Consider the following 21,973-nt stretch of genomic DNA (forward strand, 5'->3'; position numbering starts at 1 on the left):
TACTACTATCTAGCAAATACTACCAAGTTAAAAAACAAACAAACAAAAAAACAATTCAAGCAGGTTGTAGTTCTGAGAAATAGGTTGAGTTTATGTTGCTGCCCCAAAAATGAAGCACTTCAGCAACATAGCCCAAGGACACAGGGCACAATACAATAAACACAAGCTGATGTTTCATTTTTTTAAAAGGCAATTTTATTTTCTGCCCTATGAAATCATCATGAAGAGCAGAGATCATCCTGAAGAGCTGTGTAGACCAACTAATACAAGGTCAGTCTCTTCTTTATAACTGTATGTACTATAAGTCATATTGTTTTAGTTTTGCAATGGCTTTTCTGTACAATTTTCAGTGATTGTACAGCCTCAATAAACTTCAGTCAAATAACAGTAAGAACCATTAGAAGGCAACTTAAAAAGTTTTCACTCTAAAAATACATTTGTGAGAGAATGCACATATAACATCACTACATATGCTTGAACCTGCATCTAAATGAAAAATGGGTTCATGCAATGGTGCAAACCTGGACACCAGCAAATACAGCTAGGTGAGAAGAAAAGTTACTTTAAAGCTTTAGTTCATACCCCAGAAAGAGACAATAACTGTCACTCTCTTGTTTTACTCTGCTTCGGGACTGACATACTGTGCCAGCACAGTTTGAGATTATGCAAACTAATTTGGAGTTACATAAAAGATGGATGCTTGGACATGAATCTGGAGACTTTTGTGTGTGTGTGTGCGCGTGGATGGTTTCTTGAGCTTAAAGAAAAACCAACAACACCAAATACAAATACTGTATTTGACTGTTCTGTATGATTTCATTCTGTGATATAGCCAAATATTCTTTGTAACAAAGTCCATTATGTCACTGTTTAAAGGGAGAACCTTGTCCTTTGTTCCACTTTTTCTATTGTATAATTGTTCCTATTGTATTACTACATTACTTTTGAGCATACTTACTATTTCTTTCGGCATTCACTAGCTCTGTCAATTTTAAATTCAGGTAGACTGATGAATCCTTCTGCTTTTTCATCCTGCAAAGACAGTTCTAAATAGTACTGTTGTTAAGGTGTCAGAAAATAAAAATACATACTGAAAACTTAAGGATATTTTCACTTGCCTGCTTCTTACATAAGGAATACCAATGTATGCTCTGCTCTGGCAAACCTCCCACAGAATTCACTGGGACTTTTGCCAAAGTAGTTAGACAGATCCCTTGGTATAAAACACAATTTTAAATACCTGGTTTTCTCAAACAATTTCACAGCTGAACCAACATTGGAAAATATACAAAATGACCAAATATATTCAGGCAATTAGCTACTGTAATTAGTTAATTTCAGGGGAGGATGGACTAATTAGTAAGCAGAAATGCAGCGTACTGTAAGAAATAGGGGGGAAAAAGTGACTTAAATGTGTGCGGTTTACTATCTTTATACAATATCACAGCTAGGATATATGACATGTCTTCAGCTACTGTTATCTCTCTCCAACACATAAAGAAGACATCTGACCTTCCTCCCCTCTCAAGACTTGCACACAGCTTATTTTATCAGACACTCAATCTTTCTTGACTCTTCACAAATTGAGAGAATTATTTTAAGCCACTAATACATCAATACCACAGACTCTCTTATTTGACTGTCGATAACATTGCATAAGAAATTAATACAAGATCATGAGAGTGGAGCTGCAGAAAACACAACTGTATTTTAATGAATTTCACAGAATTATATCTTGTGCTCTCAGAATCTTCACAGTAATATATGTTACATATGCAGTCTATATGACTATTTGCTTTCTAAAAAATAAATGACACATTAGCGTATAAAACTGGAACGGGAGTTGTTCTGTGGGAGGTACAAGGTTGTAAGAAGTACTAAGTTCGCAGGTACTTAAAAAAAAAAAAAGGAAAAATAATATATTTGTTGTTTCTTTTTTCTTGCATGGTTGCCTAAGAAAAAAAAAAATCCATTGGTGAGGTAGCTGAGGTCTCAAAAATAACAGTCTCAGGAAGTCGAGGGAACCTGAGGCAGGAGGGAGACAGAGGAACTTAAACCACTGCCCTCTCCAAGGGAGAGCAGTGTGCAACTCAATGGTTCCTTAGACCCATTGGCCACAGCTGGTGACCAGTCAATGTTCTTGTAGCTATGAATTTCTGCCCTGATGAAGACCTTGTAGGAGGGAAGATGAGGAGGGTGGAGTTAGGGTTACTGATCTGAACCTGGGATGAAGGCACAAATGCAATGAGTGTGTGGGAAAACAGGCATCAGTAACTACTTGTGGTACAACTTGCTTTCTATCTACACAGGGAGAAGTCTGGGATCAAAATACTTTAAAGAATTGCACAAAACCGAAATTAAAATAACAAATGATTAAAATAACAAGTAAGGCAGTCCAGGACTAAGTGCATGCACAGGTTGGCAATGATTTTATCTCAGGATACTTACTAATGAGACTAGCAGGGTTTAAAATTAAAGTTTTCTACCTGACTGGCAAAAGGCTTTTCTACTAAAGCTGATATAGATAAGCATGTACAAAGCAAAATATGTTGTACAATCAAAGCTGTACACAATTCAGTTGGGCTGCTCTGAAGATCCTAAGTTCAACGTACATAAGCACTGAAATCATAACAAATATACAGAGAAGGAACAACAGGAAAACACAACTGAAAAAATAACAGCATTTTCTGTCATTGCCAGAGCTTTTGATGATTTCACTGGCACACATAAAAAAGGAACACTAGGCAGCACGTCATTAAAGTTTACATTCTCATGACTAAGCTTGAATGACAAGATTAAATAACTACCTTTTCCCTTTCAATGGTTTGAGAATAGGTTTATTCTAAAATGGTGAGAGCAGGACACTGAAAAGTACGTTTTTTCTCCTTGTAGTAAAAGTTGAATTTGAAGGACCAAATCTCCTTAGACTTTAATGGTAATTTAGTTAATATCAGTATGATTATTTGGGTGAATAACGTTTTTTGCATATATAAGCACTCAAAGCACTGGCTTTCCACAAAACCACGTCAATAGCACTGCACAGGGGATTTGATGAAGCATTGAACATATAGGCTTACCTCTTCATTGATATACCAATAGAGAGATGTATCTTTCAGGACGAACCAATATTTTTTCCATTTCTGGGAGAAATAACTCTTGGCATCTTTCTTCTTCCAAAGCCAGCCTTCACAGTCTCCTCGGCCAAGATCTTTACAAGAGATCCGTCTTTTGCTTTTACCAGGAATAGGAGCTGAAAATGAAAGTGAGTTGATGTGAAAGTGTTTGGTTTGTCCACTAAATCAACAAGCCAGGTAGCCATAAAGCACTACATACTTGCTTCAGAAAATTAATTTTTTCAACTTCAATATGCCATTATTAAATAACAACAAACCTTTTATTTGGGCCACAAAGATACCTTAAAAACAAACAAACAAAAAAAAACAAACACAACAAACAACAAAGCAAACCCAAACAAACCAGATTCAGCAACCCAGAGAGCTCATATTCTATAGATGAGACAAAAAGAAAAAAGCAATACAGAAAGAGATGTTATAGAGGAAAGAAAGGCAAGATATTTATGTTAAGAAAAATGGTTATTTATCATTTTCTACAAATTAATACTTCATGTCACATTAAAGTATGCAACATATAAATTCATGTATTTTCACACCTAGCTACTAATTGTTTAGTAGTCTTGTAAAATAAAACTATGTAAATACTTGGGTATGCAGAAATCTCTCTTTGTACCTCCTTTTGCCACTAAACGTTTCCTAAGGCCTTTGCACTTCTACATCAAAGGAAAACAGTTTACTGTGATATAATTACCAGACAGATAAGGTAATGAGCAATGGCTGCACTGACACGTTATACTCACACAGCTACAAAAACAGCCCTGGTCCCGAAACATACTACAGTCTACTTGTTAAAAAAAAAAAAAAAAAAAAAAAAAATCAGTAGTTATATGCTTATAAGGTAAGGGAATATTTTGAGGCATTGGTAATGAACGAACAGTTTCTCAATATGATGTTCAATGAACTCAATATGTGTTCAACTGAACTATACTTTTGATTGGAGCTAACAAGTTCTAGTTGTTCTAACTTAGTTCTGAAGTATTGGCATATCTACACACTCCTGCTTTTGCTTCCCTTCCAACCAATACAAATTTAATTTTTACCTTTGTTCTTCTTTTTACTTTTCTGCTGTAGAGAAGACTGCTGAAATGTCTACAAGAAAATCAAAACAAAAGAAGTGATAATAGAGTGTTTATATACAACCATATGATTATTATAAAAGCAGTGCAATGTTGCAAACACTGAAGTCTTTTAATACTTTACACTGTTTTATACTGTTATACTTTCAACCAACAGCCTTCTAGGCTTAAGAAAACTGGCAACTTTGGTCATAAAAAAGTAACATGTTCTTAAGGTTGTAAAGCAAAAGCACACAGCGAAGAATATGAAAATACGCCACAAATTAGTCTGTCATTAACAACTGAAATTTCTCTATAAAATGGTCACTCATCTCTTATTCTGTTAATAAGAATTGAATGTTTTTTTTTTTGTTTGTTTGTTTGTTTTTGTTTCCTATGACAATGAAGCTATGTAGCTCTTGCATTTCTAATAGATGGCCTAATTGTGGTCTTCCTGATATAATTGCTTTACTTCACTGCCTAATGTAGGTTTGAAGGCAGCGGTATGATGGTCTTTGGGACATCAGATATGTAGGTCAGAAACAGGTGTAATATTTTTAAAGATAAGAATAAAATTCTGGTAAATCACAACTGGGAAGAAGTCTTCCAAATCAATATTTTGAAATAGAAAGCATATATATATATATTATACCTTTTTACCAGGTTTTGACTAAAAGTATTTCACTCCAGTTGATCCACTTCCATGAACCAACTCATTGCCTTGGAAATAAGATAGGATGGAAATTATTTCTTTAAGATCCTAACTTTAAAAATGGCAATGCATATTAACACATTTCATGGTTATTTCTGTTAAAAAAAGTACAAAGGCAGATAATCACCATCACCAGTGAATTAAAAAAAAAAAAAAAGTAATTAATCACTTTGGACATTTAATGACACCGATTTAGTTGTTTTGAATTTTAATTTTGTATAAAGTTAGACAAATGTATTTGTGCTGAATTAAGAAAAGACCACATTATAGTGACTAAGCATTAAAACCTTTCAGCTTACCACAAATCAATACAAATATCAAAGTTTTTCTGCCATTTGTTAAAAATAAATCTAAGCAATAGCACTGAGAGCCCCATGAGCCTGAATCCTGTTCCTAACTGATAAGACAAACCCTCGGCTCACCTTACAAGACTCTTTTTGATTTAAAGAGCTGCTTTTCTTTTCATTTTCTCCTCCCCACTTCCTGTGCACCTAAGCTCACATGCAGGAGGCTGAGGCTGAGCTTCCAAGGGATGTCTCTCATCACACAGCTGCAGCATTCCCAAGCAGCAGATACTAACATGTTAATGGCAATAAATTACCAGCAATACAATGACAATTAAGTGTAATATCAAGAAATTAACTGACTCAGTAGACATGTTGAACCCTGGTAAGCTGCATCTGAGGAGTGCTACACAACTTATTGCCACCTCAGACGGTCAAAATAGGCCTCCACTGGGAAGAAAAAAAAGAACATGATTGTTTTGTTCCCTGGCTCTTGTCCTTTTCTTCTGCTACGGGTAACAGTTCACTCAACACATCTCTCAACAAGCTGAGACATCAATGCTGTCCCAGCTTATGTCACACAAATTTTTTCTATCTGTGTAGGACTTAGAGGTACCTTTATGGCTCATTGAGGGATAACAGAGTGACGGGGCAGAAGTGAGTAAATAATTCACTTTCTCTTAGATGCTTTGAAAATCTTACCTAATTGAAAGTTGCTAAAACATACATGCATGCACGCAAAAAAAACAAAACTTCAGCACTCCTCCTTTAAAAAAGCAGACCAGGTTTATTCTGCTGCTTGACTATTCTGTGCTAATATTTTCACTGTGCCAAAGGAGAAAATGCAAACTTCTGCTCAGTTTTCTTAAAAGCGATTCTGAAAGCATATGAGAACATTATCTTCTCTTTAAACATTTTGTCTGTAAACTGAACCTGCAAAAGTGAGCTTGTATTGCTCAACTCTTGACTCAGTTTTCAGGAAGAAAGGGTAATGAAAGGGTATCAATTTTTTATAGGAAGACAGCATGTAATTTAGACATCCAGCCATTTTTCCATGCATTATGTCATATTACAAAACAAAGATTTTATTAAATTCAGTTACTACTCTACATTAGCTCATTAAATAAAATGATAAGGACAAAATCTCCAACCGAGCAAAGTTCCTGTGAACTCTTCAAATGGCTTCAGTGACTTTGGCTTTTGGATTAGACTTAGGTTATTTTATATAGACTTCAGGCTTCATGTTGGTTTCTTATGAAGAAAACCAGCACCAGCTTTTTTATTTTTTATTTTTTAACTAAAGATTTATAAGCAGTATGTATTAATCAATACATTTCCCTTTCAAACTGATATGATATATAACTCCCCCCTAACCCCCCCAAAAAAAACAACCAAGCAACAACAACCAAAAAACCAAAACAAAACCAAAACAAACAACAACAACAAAATAAACAAAACAAACAAACAAACAAGTGAGGGCGAAATCTAAAAATGCTTATTCTGGAAGGTCACCAAATGCAACACACTTATCTACAGCCTCTCCCTGGTTACTAGACAATTAATAGGGCTACTTTCTCAATACCATTTAGAATCACAGAATGGATGGGACTTCTGGAGCTCTTATCCTACATCTTACTAAGAGCAAGGCTTGCTTTTAAGTTGGTGCCAATTCTGGTTCATTTTGTTCAGGATCATCTCCAGCCTGGATCCAACTATCTCCAAGTAGGAAGACTCCACAATCTCTTTAAGTCACCTGTTCCGCTGTTGGCTACCATAATATTTTCTTTTTAAAGCTTAGTTCTATGGTGTGACAAGCATAATTCTTTTTAATGACACAAACTCTAAAAAATATCGATTCACCCCAAAACCACGAATTTAGTTGTACTAAAGAAAATTTGCTGCAAGATACTGTTCAGTCACCCACCCACCCACAAGGCTGGATTTCAATGTATGTAAGCTGCATTTTGATTCTGAAACAACCTGAGCTTTGAGCAACTGTTTTCACATGCATCTTGTCCCAGTTTCCAAGAATTCATCTCACCTACTAATTCTGAAAGCAAGAATAAAATTAAATGGAAAACAGTGTTCTATACTAAAGAAAGTTGTTAGTAACTCAAAATAATAAATAAAAATGAAAAAAAAAAACTGCCACTGAAAAGATGAAATAGATTCTTAACCCAAATGGAAACTTCCATTCCTGAAGAAAATTGGCAACTGTTTATTCATATTCTGAATGACATGTTTTCCAGTTGCCCCAAAATACAAATACTTTCTATTACCCAAAAGCAAGATAACACCTGATAGAAAACACCCTTGATTACCCTGAGCCTCAGTTATTTGAATGCAATCATTTTATGCAGTAATACGTGTTGTTTGAGCTTGTTTACTTAATAATATACCCAAACTAAACCCTCTGACAAATGCACACTAAGAGTATCAGAAAATCTTATATATATATATATATATATATTTGCTTGCACTATGAGCAGACTCCAAAGCATACATATTTCAAGAGGAAAACAGATTTATTTATTTATTTATTTATTTATTTATTTTGACAAAGGTGGTAGCCTACTTCTAGATGGTATTTGTCTGACCTGTTCTGAGGGCTTGCCTGCATATCCCATTAGCCATTGGAGATTTCATTATGCACTCAAGAGTCATAACTGTTACTCTGTTCCTGCAACTGTTCATTACCAAACTTGCTATGTGGGTTATATTTACTTTCACACTTTTCAAAATGATTGACAGAGTTCTGAAAGCCCATCAGAAAACTGCACAGGTGTAAATAGCAATCTGCCCTCGGGTATACCTCTCCATGCTTTTAGGATTATAGCATAGTATGTAACTGTAGAGTCAAAAATTTCCAGGTGGAGGTTCACGCTAAAAAAAAAAAAAAAAGAGGTCACCAGCAACCTGTAACTGCATTTATTCCTTTAGCAAAAAAGAAAATCACATATAGATGTCATAGCAAAATCAGCAGGCACATAATCACACATCAGCATCGTACTATGTACAGCAGAAAGCTTTCAAGAAATGAGACTATCAGGTTTTTCTCTCATGCTCAAAATCTGCTTTCAGCTTCTTGATTAGTACCAAGACACTTGCATATCTGATCAGAAGGGAAGCAAAATTGAAAGCAAGTCATTAACATTCAGAAGTCTGAAAATATGAATACTTGTTATTGACTACTTAGCAGTAATTTGATAGCTCTGTATTTGGAAAACTTATTTAAATAAAAGTATTAAATAATTTAAGTTTCAATTGGTTTATTTGTTTCATGACAAATAGGACAGTTAATCAACTGATCTTCCAATATCAATATCAGAACGAAACTGCTATCTATAGAGATGGACGTTTGATAAGATGTGATGACAGAGTTGATACCTAAAATAAAAGTAGAAGACAAATGGAAAACAAATGGTTATCAAAACAATTGATTTGGTGGAACTGGTTATTTTACCAAACTTCAGGAATCTGAGGAAGAAGTCCAAATACTTGGGGTCAAACTATTCCTCTAATACTTATATAAAAGCTTCTCTAAGAGCTAATATAAATGTGTCTGTGACCAACAGAATATGACATCTGTGTCCAAAAAATAGATATATATTCTAATAATTACATGGACCCTTTCATGGTTATGGAATATGTAGCTTTACTACAAAAAACACCAACTGAAATTTCTTTGAAGATCTGTATTGTCCACAGAGAATAGTGCTAAATCTGATGGCTCCTAAAATCTCCTTACAGTTATTTGTTTCTTCACATTTTTCTCAGGGATTCTCCACTTAGTCATTTTTGGAAAGTTGGAAGAGAGTACCAGGTTATGGCAGTAACAATCTCCAACTCTTACCTACATCTGAGCTCATTATGATTGGGAAGGAAAACAGCATGTGTCTTTGTTAGTTTTTATTTTTATTTTTATTTTTTAGCTCAAGTCAAAACCAATTTTTCTCAAGCTGCAAGTTTAGACATTAAGGAACTATTTACAGTCATACAGTTCCTCTCTGTCACTCTAAGATAACTTGCTTTAGTTTGAGCAGAGTAGCTTGCAGCGTTTCTGATTACTGTGACTTTCTGCTGCAGATAGAAAAGTCAGTACCAGGAAAAAAAAAAAAAAAAAAAAAAAAAGGACAGTTGGTGCTGCCAATTTGATCAATCATCTCTCACACTCAATAATTTGACTACATTGACAATGTTCTGTTTTTGCAGTGTTTATGCACTACATTTAAGTTTCTCTGTACTTGGTAGGTTGAGATCCAAAATTTTTGGAGATGAAAAGTAAAAAAGGGGAAAAATTCAAGGCTACTTATTGTCATACTACCCATCACTGTTAACAACTCATACTTAAGTCATGTATTCCCAACAATGGCATTTTGCTAAATCTTTTTGTTCACCATCTTGTTTAGTCTCCATTAAGAGCTAAAGATAGGTAGTATTAATCATTTTCATGTACGTTTATGAAAAATGTAGTTTTCAAGGGCTTTGTTTTGTAACAAAGGTATCATGACAGAAGACCTCTGGGAGTTCAGGAAGCTTGAAACATAGTCTCCCACAGTATTCTCCTGGAAAAGCTGGCAGTCCATGGCTTAGACAGGTACAATCTTTGATGGGTTAAAAATTGGCCGGATGGCCAGGCCCAGAGAGTGGTGGTGAATGGAGTGAAATCCAGCTGGTGATCAGTCATGAGTGGTGTTCCCCAGGGGTCAGTGTTGGTCTTTAATATCTTTATTGATAAGGTGGTGGAGTCACCGTCCCTGGGGGTGTTAAAGGAAAGGTTGGATGTGGTCCTTAGGGACATGGTTTAGCAGTAATATTGGTGGTAGGGGGACAGTTTGACCAGATGGTCTTGGAGGTCTTTTCCAACCTTAATAATTTTATGATCCTATCCAGGATTGTTTTGTGTGGTGACTGAACTTCAGGGACTTCTAAAAGAAAGATGATCTGCAAAAAAATATTTGAGTTTGGCAGATCTAATCATGTCGGGTGGGATGTTTTAGGATATGCTATGATTCCTGTATTCACTAACTGTATCTGACTGTACAAATCCTACTGTATTCTGTTTTCATCTTACATTTTGATGCTTATTTGTTCATTTTTCATTTACATTCTGGATTTTGAACTTCTCATATATTCAACAGTGTCTAACTTATCTGAGGCTACATAATATTTAGTTGCCATTTAGTGGCATCAAGTAGCACTAAGTTGCGAATAAAGTATTTTTAATATATTACAAGAGCTCTAGTTTACAAAATGCCTTTAAAAGCAGGGATAGGTAAAATGCAAATACAGTAAATGGCATGGCCAATATGAGAGAAAATCTAATACAAAAGCACAGTGGTGAATTTATGAAAGGAAAGCCAGAAATGTTTCCTAAACAAGTCACAAGCTGATCACAAAAGTCATCACACATGAGTAATTCATAAATCCATGGCAAGTTGGAATTCCAAGTGATTTACAGGCAAAAGACATCACAGTTGATTAACAATGCCCCAAAACCTTCAGTCTTGCCTCCCCAAAGCAAAATTTATTGGATCAAATCTTGGTCTTTTGGCACTTTGGTAATACATACTTTTTCTTTCCCTTCAAAGATCTGTGCTCTTGAGCACACTCTATAATAAAATATCATGGCTGGATTTAAAAGGACATTCACTGAGCATTCACTGAGGTTCTAGCTAATACTTCAACACAGTATGAACATTATATATGAACAGACTTTTAAATTTGAAGTTTTGTAGTACAAACAAAATGTCAAAAGGCCAGAATCCTTTTACTAAATATCCTGTGGATATTTCTTTTAAATGGCAGGTACTTCAGAGAGAAGCATGAATCACTGGTCCTGTCAAATGGGTTGTGAGGCACAGACACATTAACAGTCAGTGGAAGAATGGATCCCTGAATGGGTTTGGTATGTTTCCCTATTTTCCTCCATCTCCCTTTCTTTTACTTTTTTAGTAAGAAAATAAGTACTGCTTAAGAATAAGAAAAATAATGACTATAATAACATGTAATATAATAAGAATAGTACTGCTTTGCAACATCTTTCAATGTTAAGACCAAATGAATGCGTATTTGCAAAAGTTGCTAAAGCAATAGTTTTTGTGGCAGCAGTCAAAAAGTCCATTACAAACAAGATTTTTTTACATTTGACAACTCATGTCCCTATTCCTATTCATACTCCTTCTCCCCCTTTCCCACAGAAGCTTTTGAAAGGCATCTAGGAAGTATAAGAGCTACAGTACATGGCTATGCCACTTACCATGCATAATTACAGTTCTGACTGGGTTCCTGTATTTTTGGAGCTCCATCCATGACATCACAACACATGCAATTTATTAGTGACTGCAAGGATAAACAGTATGTGTCTTGACAGAAACATGCTAAAGACCTTTTTACTGTTAAACATGGCCATCAACACTGAAGCTGCCCAGTTTCTAGATGCCTGTCCTGATACCGTTATAGTGCCTGTGCAGGAATCTCTCTTTATTACTGAGTCTACAAAGGTTGATAAAATCAAAGATATCTAATCTTTTCATATAACTATTATTATAGCTGCCTCTCCGAGAAGAATATCCTAGCTAAGGATAAAACTGTGGTTGTCTGAAATCTGATAGTAAGCACAGATTTTTCTATTGAGGGATTCTTATTCATTCTCCCATTCCCAACTTTTTTATGTAATGTTGGTGTATTCTATGGTAAATGTTGCATTTAAGGGATGTTTTGCACTAGTCTGTGCAAAGTTGTTAGCACAACACATGGAAAACTTAGGCAAATTAAACTTTTTTATTTGTTTTTATTTTTTTCTTTTAATCTTCAAGCCATATCAAGAAAATTATATCATTGTCCTAATTTCTACCATCAGGAAATTTTTTTCCTTTTATCCATTAAGCCATAGGACTCTCTAACTGAAATACAGAAGCAGTAAAACTTCTGGACAATAATAAAATTTAAATGATTTTGATATGATCAAATTTCTTCCCCCACTGTCTTTTATACCAACAGAATGAGGACTGAAAAGCACTGTCATAGCTGCCTGAAGCAAATGTGAACAAAGTTCAGCTAGACAATTGCTGTTCATTAGAATAATTTATTCTGAGATCACTCTTCTGCTTTGCATCTACTCTGAAACATGTAAGTTTTGTACCTCCCACACTGCTTTTATTGACAGTAAGTAATCTAGGAAGGCTTCAGAAACTATATATTCTTTATTTTCAAATGTCCAAGTTGCATCAGTTGTTTCATTCTGCATCCATTCTGTGTTCATTGGTGCATTCATTTAAGAAGGAAAAAGAAATTTAATCGTAACCCAATATAGAGTAGTACTGAACACTTTATTTTTATTTCTACTCCCCAGTAATTCCCAGATTCATCTTTTATTGAATTGAAAGGACCAGTCAGAGAATCACAAAATGCTTGAGGAAGGAGGGCACCTGTGAAGATTGTCTCCTGATGACCAAAGCATGGTCACCTAGAGGAGGTTGCTGAGGGCCATGTCCTGTTGGGTTTTGAATATCTCTAAGGACAGAGACTCCACAATCTCTCTGAGCAACCTGCTCCAACCTGCTGAAGCATCCTCACAGTAAAAACAGCTTTTCTTATGTTTATATGGAATTTCCTGTAATTCAGTTTTTGTCCACTGCCTCTTGTCCTTTCATGAGGCATCACTGAGAAGAGCCCACCACACCCGTACTCCAAAAACCTCATGGACTGCTTGCGCCCTGCAGTGTTGTTCCTTCAGCAGACATCAGTCAGTCAGACAAACCTCAATTGCCCCCTACACCTAGATGCTTATTGTGGAAGGAGTACATACCCAGCTGCTTCTGCAGGAGCTGTTAGCAACATTTTTGAGTATGTCCTTATGCATGATCTCTCTTTCCTATTGCTCAGTCTGGCTGTGCGACAGAGAAAGGTGCAGGGGATGTAGGTACCCTGTAATGAATGGGGGCAGAACTGCTTCAAGGAATATAAACTCTTACAAGTCTCTGTTAGCACTCAGGCATAATATTCTTCCAGTGAAAGAAAAAGAAAACTCATTTTGACTTTCAATAGTGTTATGTTTTTGGTGAAAAAAGTCAATAAAACAAAATTGTACATTTCTGGAGCTAGGAGGTTATAAAGACTTTGGTGAAACAAGTGTGTGAAAGAAGCAGTATTAGCAAAGAAGATACACAAGACAGTCACCGAAATGCTTTTTTGATCATCTTTAGAAGACAAAGCATACAAGACCAAATTTGCTCTTTTTCAGTAATGAAATATTTGTACTGTTCATCAGGAGAAAACATTATCTACTGGTTACATTACTGTTAAGGGCAAGTCATTATAATCATTTCCAAGGCTTGGAGATGTCCCTGCATTTGTACCCTTCAGGACTAAAATGACATTTCCAGAAAGTAGTGCTTTCAGCCTCTTTATCTGTGGCACCATGCTACCAGGAATAGCTTGCAGTATTAGCTGTAGTAATAATTACACATCAGTACTGAATCCAGGTAGCTCTTGACTACCTAGAAATAACACAATATTTAACAGAGTGGATGTTTCCATGAGGAAATGAGGGAAAGAGTAATTTGTATCTTAGCCATTGCACATTCTGTTAAAACTCATGCCCAACAGTTTGATTGCATCTATGAATTAAGGTAGAAAAATAACAGTCCATTGCAGGATAAAAGTCACATAACTTGCTGGAATTTAGTGAGATTTCCTCTGAACATAAGATGAAATAGCACTTCTCGGAAGGTGGGGAAAGGTAACATTAGGTCTTTTTAATTCTGTGCTGGCGATTGTGACCTTATAGGTACAAAACAACTTACAAAATTAGTTTTACACTCCATTCTAAAGTCAGCAGTCATTAGTGTTACCAATATTATTTACTAGGGACAATCTGACAATACTTCAGAAGTGTACAAAAAGCAGTTATTGCTATATGAAGAATATGAAGGTTTTTTTCCTCCACAGTACAGTAACAGATGGATTGACTGACTCACAGATCAGGCACTAAGCAACAAGTACTTCCTTCCAGTAAAACAGAAACATTTTATAAAATAGCTTCTGTTCAGGAGCCACACCGCTGCAAAGAGCCATTCTCCTCCTAGGTATAACCATACAACTTCCCACATTTTCTGTCAGCATTAGGCTTGTAGGGGCCACTGTCATGTAAGTGGGGCAGAGGTATGGGGCAGAGACTCCTGCTGAGTCAAAACCACTAGTCTGAAAAATCACTGGTTTGGAGACAATTGTGCTGCTTGTCAAAGCATTTTGATCAAATGGTATTCTGAAATGGGTATCTGGTCACCCTTAATTCAAACAACATTTTCACCATTCAGAGTATAAGATTTTTACAATGTCAAATTTCATAACGCATGCCAGTCAATGTCCTTGATCCACTGCTTTCATAATCCTGATATTTTCCTTTTGCAAAAAGGAGTACAGAGGGGAGACAGTTGAGAAGTCAAAAACCAGATCTAACTTCTCATAGATGTGACGTTCCCCACCATATTGCAGTAATAACTCATGCTGAATCCACTCTGTACAATGCCTATCATACACTTTGCTACAACATACCATGCTTAATCTCTTTATCAAAGGGGAATAACCAAGGGACTAAATCATTTTTTCTGCATTAAAAAATCTCTCAACTGTGCTATTGTGATTGTATCAACGACAGTTAATATAAATTACTGGTGTACAAACAATGTTAATACCTACAAAGGTAGAAGTTTTCTATCACGCAATAAAAGTAGGATGCAACAAGGAATGATTAAATTAAACAGATAACAGAAAAAAAATACAGAACGGGGATGTGAAAGGAAATTGGGAAATGTACTGAGCTGGGAGATTTATTAGTCTATAGATCTACATTTCTTGACAATGTAAAATTACACTTTCAGAACATTATATCATATGCAGTAGGGGATAAATCTATACTGACAGAGCTGGACTAGATGACCTTTACAGTAACTCTCTTACTTTTGAAGAATTCCCCAGCTTTGTCATGGAAAGTAATTATAACAGGCCATTTTTTTCCCTCATGCTCAGATGCAAAAGAAGGTAACAGATAAAATTACAATTTATTTATTTATTTATTTTCCACAGAGGAGTTTAATTGTGCTTCATAATGACCTATAAACCAATCTCTACAGTGTTTTGCTTTGCTGCAATAACAGTTCTGAATTTTAATAAAAATTACAGGGTATATGGAAATAGATATAAAATCTCCCATATCCAATACCTTCAAATTTCATTTGAGCAACCAGTTCCCCAAGAAGAGAAAACTCATGGTATTGACTAATTCTTTCAAAGAGAAAAAATGTGCAGATCTGAAAATATTCTCTCATCTGTGACAAGGATAATATTCCTTGGGAAGACTACAGATATTATTCCATATAATTAAAATAGTTTAGCACTCCTTCCTGAGGATAAAAAATATTACTATTTGACAAAAATATGCTTAAACAGAAGTCAGTATAGAAGCTGTACTTGCACTTATACTTTCTTAAATCTTGGGTTCAAAGGAGTAAAAATCTAGAACTGGCAGAACAAATGTGAGATTATTGAGACACTTTCACAAGATGATTTTAGTTAAATAGTGATATTACAACAGAAACTATGCCTTAAATCTGGACAAGTAACTATTCTTTCAGTCACTGCTGAAATCTCTGTATTATCACTCATCTCCAACTTTTTTGGTCATGAGGATAGTGAAACAGTGGAACAGGTTGGCCATGAGTTCATGCAAACTCCATCTTTAGAAGTTTTCAAGACCTGACTGGGCAAAGTTTTGAACGGCCTGGTCTGGCCTCAGAGCTGCCCCTGCTTTAAAATGAAGACTGGAGTAGAGACCTCCTGAAGTCCTTTCCAGCCTGAATTATTCTGTTATCCTAATGCACTTTATAGTGCTTTCTGAGACACGTGTTTTTTTCTGTGGCAAAGTCACAAGGAGTGATGACTTTCTCCTGCTGGCAGACTAATTGTAATTTTGTTCTCTTTCCTCTCCTTCGTACAACATTTTTTTTTGGAATGAAGACAACCAGACAATCATTCACAGTTTACCACCTTTTACTTATCCTATCATCAGCAATTCATGCCCTATTTGAATATGGAGTTTTATAAATTTCTGAATAGGATTAAATGAAGGTGATTAACTGCAACAGTAGAGGAACCCAGGAGGTTCCTCTATTCCTTTATTTTGATTATGCTTGTCTAAAAATAATACAATGCCATCTTCTATTAGCAAAGAATTTATATGCTGTTTCTCTCTCTTACCTTTTTCCTCAGAAATATAAAAGAAGATTTATTTAGGATTTTTATCAAACAAGCTGGAATACCTAGATTTACCTTTTAATGAAACAGTCTTATGGCTAGCCCAATCACTTCCAATTGTCTCAACTGCCTTATGCAGTAAGGCATATTTTTCTTACTGCTTAACTGTTTCACCATTTTTGTTTTATATGCCACACAGTTTACTCATGGTCTAGATGAAGTTCCTGAATTAGTTGCAATGACATAATTACTACTTTTCTGAATCATAGAATCATTTTGTTTGGAAAAGACCTTCAAGATCACAAAGTCCAACCATCAACCTGACCTAGCATGTCCCATCACCGAACCATGTCCTTTAGTGTCACATCCACAGGTCTCTTACATACTTCCAGGGATAGGGACTCCACCACTTCTCTGGGCAGCGTGTTCAAATGCTTGACCACCCTCTCCAGGAAGAAATTCTTCCTGATATCTAATCTATACCTCCCCTGGCACAACTTGAGACCATTAAATCGTGTCTTATCACTCATCACATAAGAAAAGAGACTGATACCCTCCTTACTGGAACCTCCTTTCAGGTAGCTGTAGAGAGCAATAAGGTCTCCCCTCAGCTCCTTTTTCACCAGACAAAACATCCCCAGTTCCCCTAGCCACTCCACATAAGGCATGTTTTCTAGTCCCTTCACCAGCTTCATTGCTCTTTTCTGGTCATGCTCAAGTGACTCAATGTCCTTCATGTAGAGAGGGGCCCCAAATTGAACACAATAGTGAATGTATGGTCTCACTAGTGTCAAGGACAAAGGAGTGATCATTGCTCTAGACCTGCTGGCTACAGTATTTAATGTAATAAACACAAAGGAAGTTATAAAGTTTTTGCATTCAAAAAAAAAAAAAAAAAGAAAGACATACAGCAACAATTAAATACTTTCTTTTAGGAGTGCAGAAGATAGCCAAAGGCTGGAACCACTGTTCTAGCTTGAGAACATGAGAAATTCTGCTCTTCTGTCTGAATCAGATGAGCAAAACCACAAGTCTTCAACTGAAAGAAACTGAACATGTGCCTAAGCATTCATATCTGCCTACAGCTAATAGGACATTTGTGGCTTTGACACGACAGTGCTTCACATTCATGAAGACACTAGATAAGAACTTTCCATTCTGTTTGTCTTACTCATTATCCCCTTAGTGATACTTAATTGCTGTTTTTTCCAGTTGCTTCTCAGAGCAGAAGGCCTCTATAGCTGATTTATACTAGAGGGAGCTGACATGAGAAATGGATACAAGCTAGGTGCTCACTATGCCACAGCAAAATTGGGTATTCTACCCTGCACTGAACTACATGAAGCATTTTATGAACACCTTTGCCTCTGAATAACCTTGGAGACTTTTAAAAGAACTCCAAACCAGATTATTCTATAACTGCATATGCTTACTCAGCTTTATTTTTACTGCAGAATTATGAGCTCTTTCCACTTCCACATATACAGATCTAGACATTGGCATGGCTTTGTTTCCTGGTTCCATGTTCATTGATGGGAAAATGAACGAGGACCTGAAGTTGTAGGACAGGCCAAAATGCTCTTGTACCTCCTCATAAGACTGCAAAAAATAAGGTGAAATATGACCAGCAGTAGCTACAGAAGATGCAAATGTAGTCAATGCTCCAGTCACCTTCGGAGAGGGATATCCCAGTGTTTAATTTTGACCAGAGTCAAATTATGCAACTTTCATAATTGATTTAATATAAGTATTTAAATGAAGATGAAAGACCATGGAGAAGTGACAATCATTTGAATGCTAAGAAAAATCCTGGAAACACGTATGGAAAATATTTTTCACTATGCACTTAAGTTAAACTGGACTTGGATAGCAACTCCTAGACTTTTATTCTATAGTAATTGCTAGTCAAACTATACACCATTGTGAAAATAGAGAATAAAAAGGAAGAAGGAGCCTTCATTTTTAAACACAACCATAGCTGGACTTCAAACTCTGTGAAGGAGAATATGTACCAACCCCATCTGTTGTGGTACAAAGACACTCTAGATTTCTGACACCTACTTAAAATCTGTGCAATTGCATTTTCATTTTTTTTTTCCTCTGTAACTTTTGTTTAATTAAAAATATCCATAACAAAAAGTCATCAGACAGAAATTCTTTAAATATTGTAATGCACACAATTATAATTAACTGCTAGTTTTTCTGTTTTGTGATTCTATTTATTTATTGTAAACTGTCTTCTGTTATATAATGCTTATTAGATGCCATTTCTGTTCAGAAGACTTCTGCAATAAATTGATGGGCAGCTTGTGAAAAAATTTATTAGGGAACTCATGCACGCATGTTCTGCAGTCTCTTAAGTGCTAGCTACTGTATACTACGATTAAAAGGTTTAATAAATACATTCCTATTGGATTCAAGATTTTTTATTAAAAGAAACAGAGGTACTTCATGTACCTTCTCATTTTGCGTTCTGCAGGGAGGAGTAGGAAGATTAAGAGAAAATCAGCCACTTAGGAAGAGATAGCTTTTAAAGTTTTCAAAATTAGGAACTTTTCGTAAATTGTTCTCTGTATTGAGAACATCCAAATACATACATTTTGAATTGAACTTTTAAAAACATTTTGCTGTATTTTTCTCTGAAGGGGTGGGCGGGAAACTAAAATACCTGGAAATATGCATCCTTTAAGTAGAAAAGACATTATTTTTCTTAAAAGTTGCTGTCTCCTTTCCAATTTATTATCAGCTAAAAACTCATTTTTACAACAGGCTCATAAACAAATGTTCTTCACTTACGGTAGGTTCAACAAGATCAATGTTGCAACCAATTGAACTCTGTGGGTTCAGACAGATGTTGACCCACCTACTCTGCTGAGCAAACCCACCGGGCTGAACTGTTACAGCAACCTCATGAGAAAAAGAGCCTGAAATCATGACCCCAGCTAAATCCCTCACATACATTGCCTCAGTGTCCTCACTGGCAAAGTAGAAAGGAGAGTGCTTGGATCTCTGTAGGTGCTTATTCAGAAAGTACTGAAATGATTTAAATGACGTAAGAGCCACTGAGCTGCACTCCAACCATGTGGATAATTGTATATTCCTAAAGAGGAGAAAAGTAAGTTTACTGAATATGTATAAATTTCATTGAATTTGCATGGAGAAAAAAAAAAAAAAAGCAAAAAACTGATTACTTTCATTTTATTCTTCATTTAAAACTGAAATATAAAGATAATGCATGTATACATATGTACATTATTCTGAAAAGTATCTTCAGCAAAATTCCTCTCAAACAAATCCTTCATTTCTTTCCTGCACCTGTTCCTGAATCACCTTGTTCCAGATGTGTGATCTTTAAATTGTACCTCTTGCTACTAAATTAACTTTGTTTTCAAATACAATTAAAATGATCATGAAAATTAATGTAGTTCCTGGGTTAAACAATTCTAAATAAACTGGTTATCTGCAAAATGAGAAGCTTAAAACCCCTTTTCTTTTACTTTTCCTGTGACAAGTAAGTCGTCAGGTATTGCTTAATACATACAAAGAAGCGAGCATGCAGGAAAGGTCAGGGGCAAAGGGCAATAATATGGCATAAGTTGGGAAAAAATTTGTAAGCAAGGTTGCTTTTTCTTGTGTAACCCCCTGCTATAGGCTGCAACCTGCTCTTCCCATAGCAGTGCTGTTTCTAGATTAACAGAAAGGTGTATGAATCTAGAAAGTAGCTTATTATTATTAACTTGATGCAGAACTTCTTCTGACTCATGACACAATCTCCCTCCTAAATAACTATATTATTTTTCTGTAACAAAAACAAAGCACAATTCACCAAGGAAATTCCTATACAGAATAATATAATGAACTTAAAAAACTATAATCATGTGTCAGAGCTTTCATCTCTTGTGCCCCAAAGGTCCAAGACAATTTTAACTGCACCATTTTGTATCTATTACAATAGATCACTGTGAACACCTGCTTGCACGCTAGATTAGCAGCAGCTCAAACAGTTTGCCTTGGCTTAACAAAAAACATTAACTCTCTGTGTTGGTATTTCTTCAGCAGTACTGAGGAGGAAAAATATAATGCAAAAACAACAACGTGGCAAGATATCAATATATGCTGGAAGTGTTTTCTGGAATGGAAAACAAAACAAAGTAAAGCAGGGTGAAGAGATTTTGTAAACACAGATTAAAAATACTGTAACTAGATACAAGAATACAATTTAGTTTTTATTTTGCTTTTATACTGGTTATGTCAGTTGTATTCAGTGGACATAGTTGCAGTTCATTTTTTAAGGCCATAACTGAAATGTTCTCTTGACCAGAGTTTTTGATTGTCAAGGCAGGTCAATGACACAAACAAAACCATTAATTTTATGCAAATTTACTATACTGACATTCAAGAAAATGCTAGGCTACCGTATTCTTGTGATCACTTCAGAAGATAACAAACACACTTTGAATCAGCTGGCATCTTTCAGTTGACAACTTTCAGCAAATAAACAACCACCACGCACTTCTAAATTACCATGGCAAAAAAAAATTTTAACGCCCTTCACTTTGTTTATAAGACAAAAAATATACCACTTCTGTTGTGGTAATTTAATTCACTAAGGTAGTTTTTTGATCAAAGATTTTTCCTTTCAGAGCCATTTATAAAAGCAGTAGAAACAAGGAGTTGAAGTCACTGTAATTGTAAATGCTGCTTTGCTGCAGAAAACTGCCACAGCTAAAAAGGCAATCAGTCTGCGCATGTAAAAGGCTACAAAACTCTAAAGGAAGGACACCTGGAATTGTAAATAGGAATTCATGATTAACTGAATAATCCAAAATTATTTAACATCTATATTAAGAGACTCAAGAAGAATTAAGTCATTTTTGAATAAAGATAACACACAACTGAAGACTGATGAAAAACATGGATGATATCTGAATGCTGAGTGAGCTGCATGGTTTCTATTCCAGTGAATTCAGAAAAAGAAAGAGAGAGAGAAAGAGAAAATAGAGAAAAAAAAACACCTAAGTGTGTATATGTGTTTAATTTCAGACAGAGTTTCCATTTCCATCACTTCAAATCAAAGGTTTCAGAAGCTCCATTCCACAGCAGACCCCAGACTGCTATAGCTTCAGTACTCCACTCTACAGACGGTAATCACAGGGACACACCTGGGGACCCAGAGCCCTTACTCTCTGGTATTTCATGCTCGGGACTGCTTCAGAATCACAGATTATTCAGCAAGGGCACCCAAGAAGTTCTATGTTTCAACATACCAAGCATACAAGAAAAAAGAATGTAAGATTTAAATAACTGGATTGGGAATACCAATCTTGCAAATCAGTGGTTTGGAAAAGTGATATAGTAGTAAAAAATAAAACCATATTATAAACATGCTCCTATTCCAAGTCTATGGTTAAAATGGGTAAACCATCCTTTAATATTTTTTTTTTAAAAGAGGCAGTGAGTGGGAATAGGAAGGACACATTATCTTTCTATCTGGTTTGCTCCTGGAATTTTATGTCCTGTTCTGGCATACAA

General features: G+C 35.6%; 1 protein-coding gene and 1 long non-coding RNA gene across 12 annotated transcripts in view; one reads left to right on the forward strand and one right to left on the reverse strand.

Moving 5' to 3' along the window:
- Positions 1 to 11,094, forward strand: part of LOC118162817 — a 70,115-nt gene extending 59,021 nt beyond the window's left edge. Inside the window, exons 4-5 of one of the 2 annotated variants that reach the window (XR_004748680.1) lie at positions 190 to 270; positions 10,994 to 11,094. This is a non-coding gene — a long non-coding RNA (uncharacterized LOC118162817). Of the gene's footprint in view, positions 1 to 189; positions 627 to 10,993 lie in introns of those variants that run through there. The other variant, XR_004748660.1, reaches the window with a different exon arrangement.
- The window catches only part of CNKSR2 (connector enhancer of kinase suppressor of Ras 2), a 220,533-nt gene that overhangs the window by 54,845 nt on the left and 143,715 nt on the right, over positions 1 to 21,973 (reverse strand). For all 10 annotated transcript variants that reach the window (XM_035318003.1, XM_035317842.1, XM_035317923.1 and 7 more), the window contains 3 exons: positions 4,175 to 4,223; positions 3,078 to 3,250; positions 959 to 1,032 (listed from right to left, as the gene is read on the reverse strand). In XM_035318003.1, coding sequence (XP_035173894.1) covers positions 959 to 1,032; positions 3,078 to 3,250; positions 4,175 to 4,223 — 296 coding nt within the window. The remainder of the gene's footprint in view (positions 1 to 958; positions 1,033 to 3,077; positions 3,251 to 4,174; positions 4,224 to 21,973) is intronic.

This window comes from Oxyura jamaicensis, chromosome 1 (assembly GCF_011077185.1).
Source record: "Oxyura jamaicensis isolate SHBP4307 breed ruddy duck chromosome 1, BPBGC_Ojam_1.0, whole genome shotgun sequence".
Lineage (NCBI taxonomy): Eukaryota > Metazoa > Chordata > Aves > Anseriformes > Anatidae > Oxyura > Oxyura jamaicensis.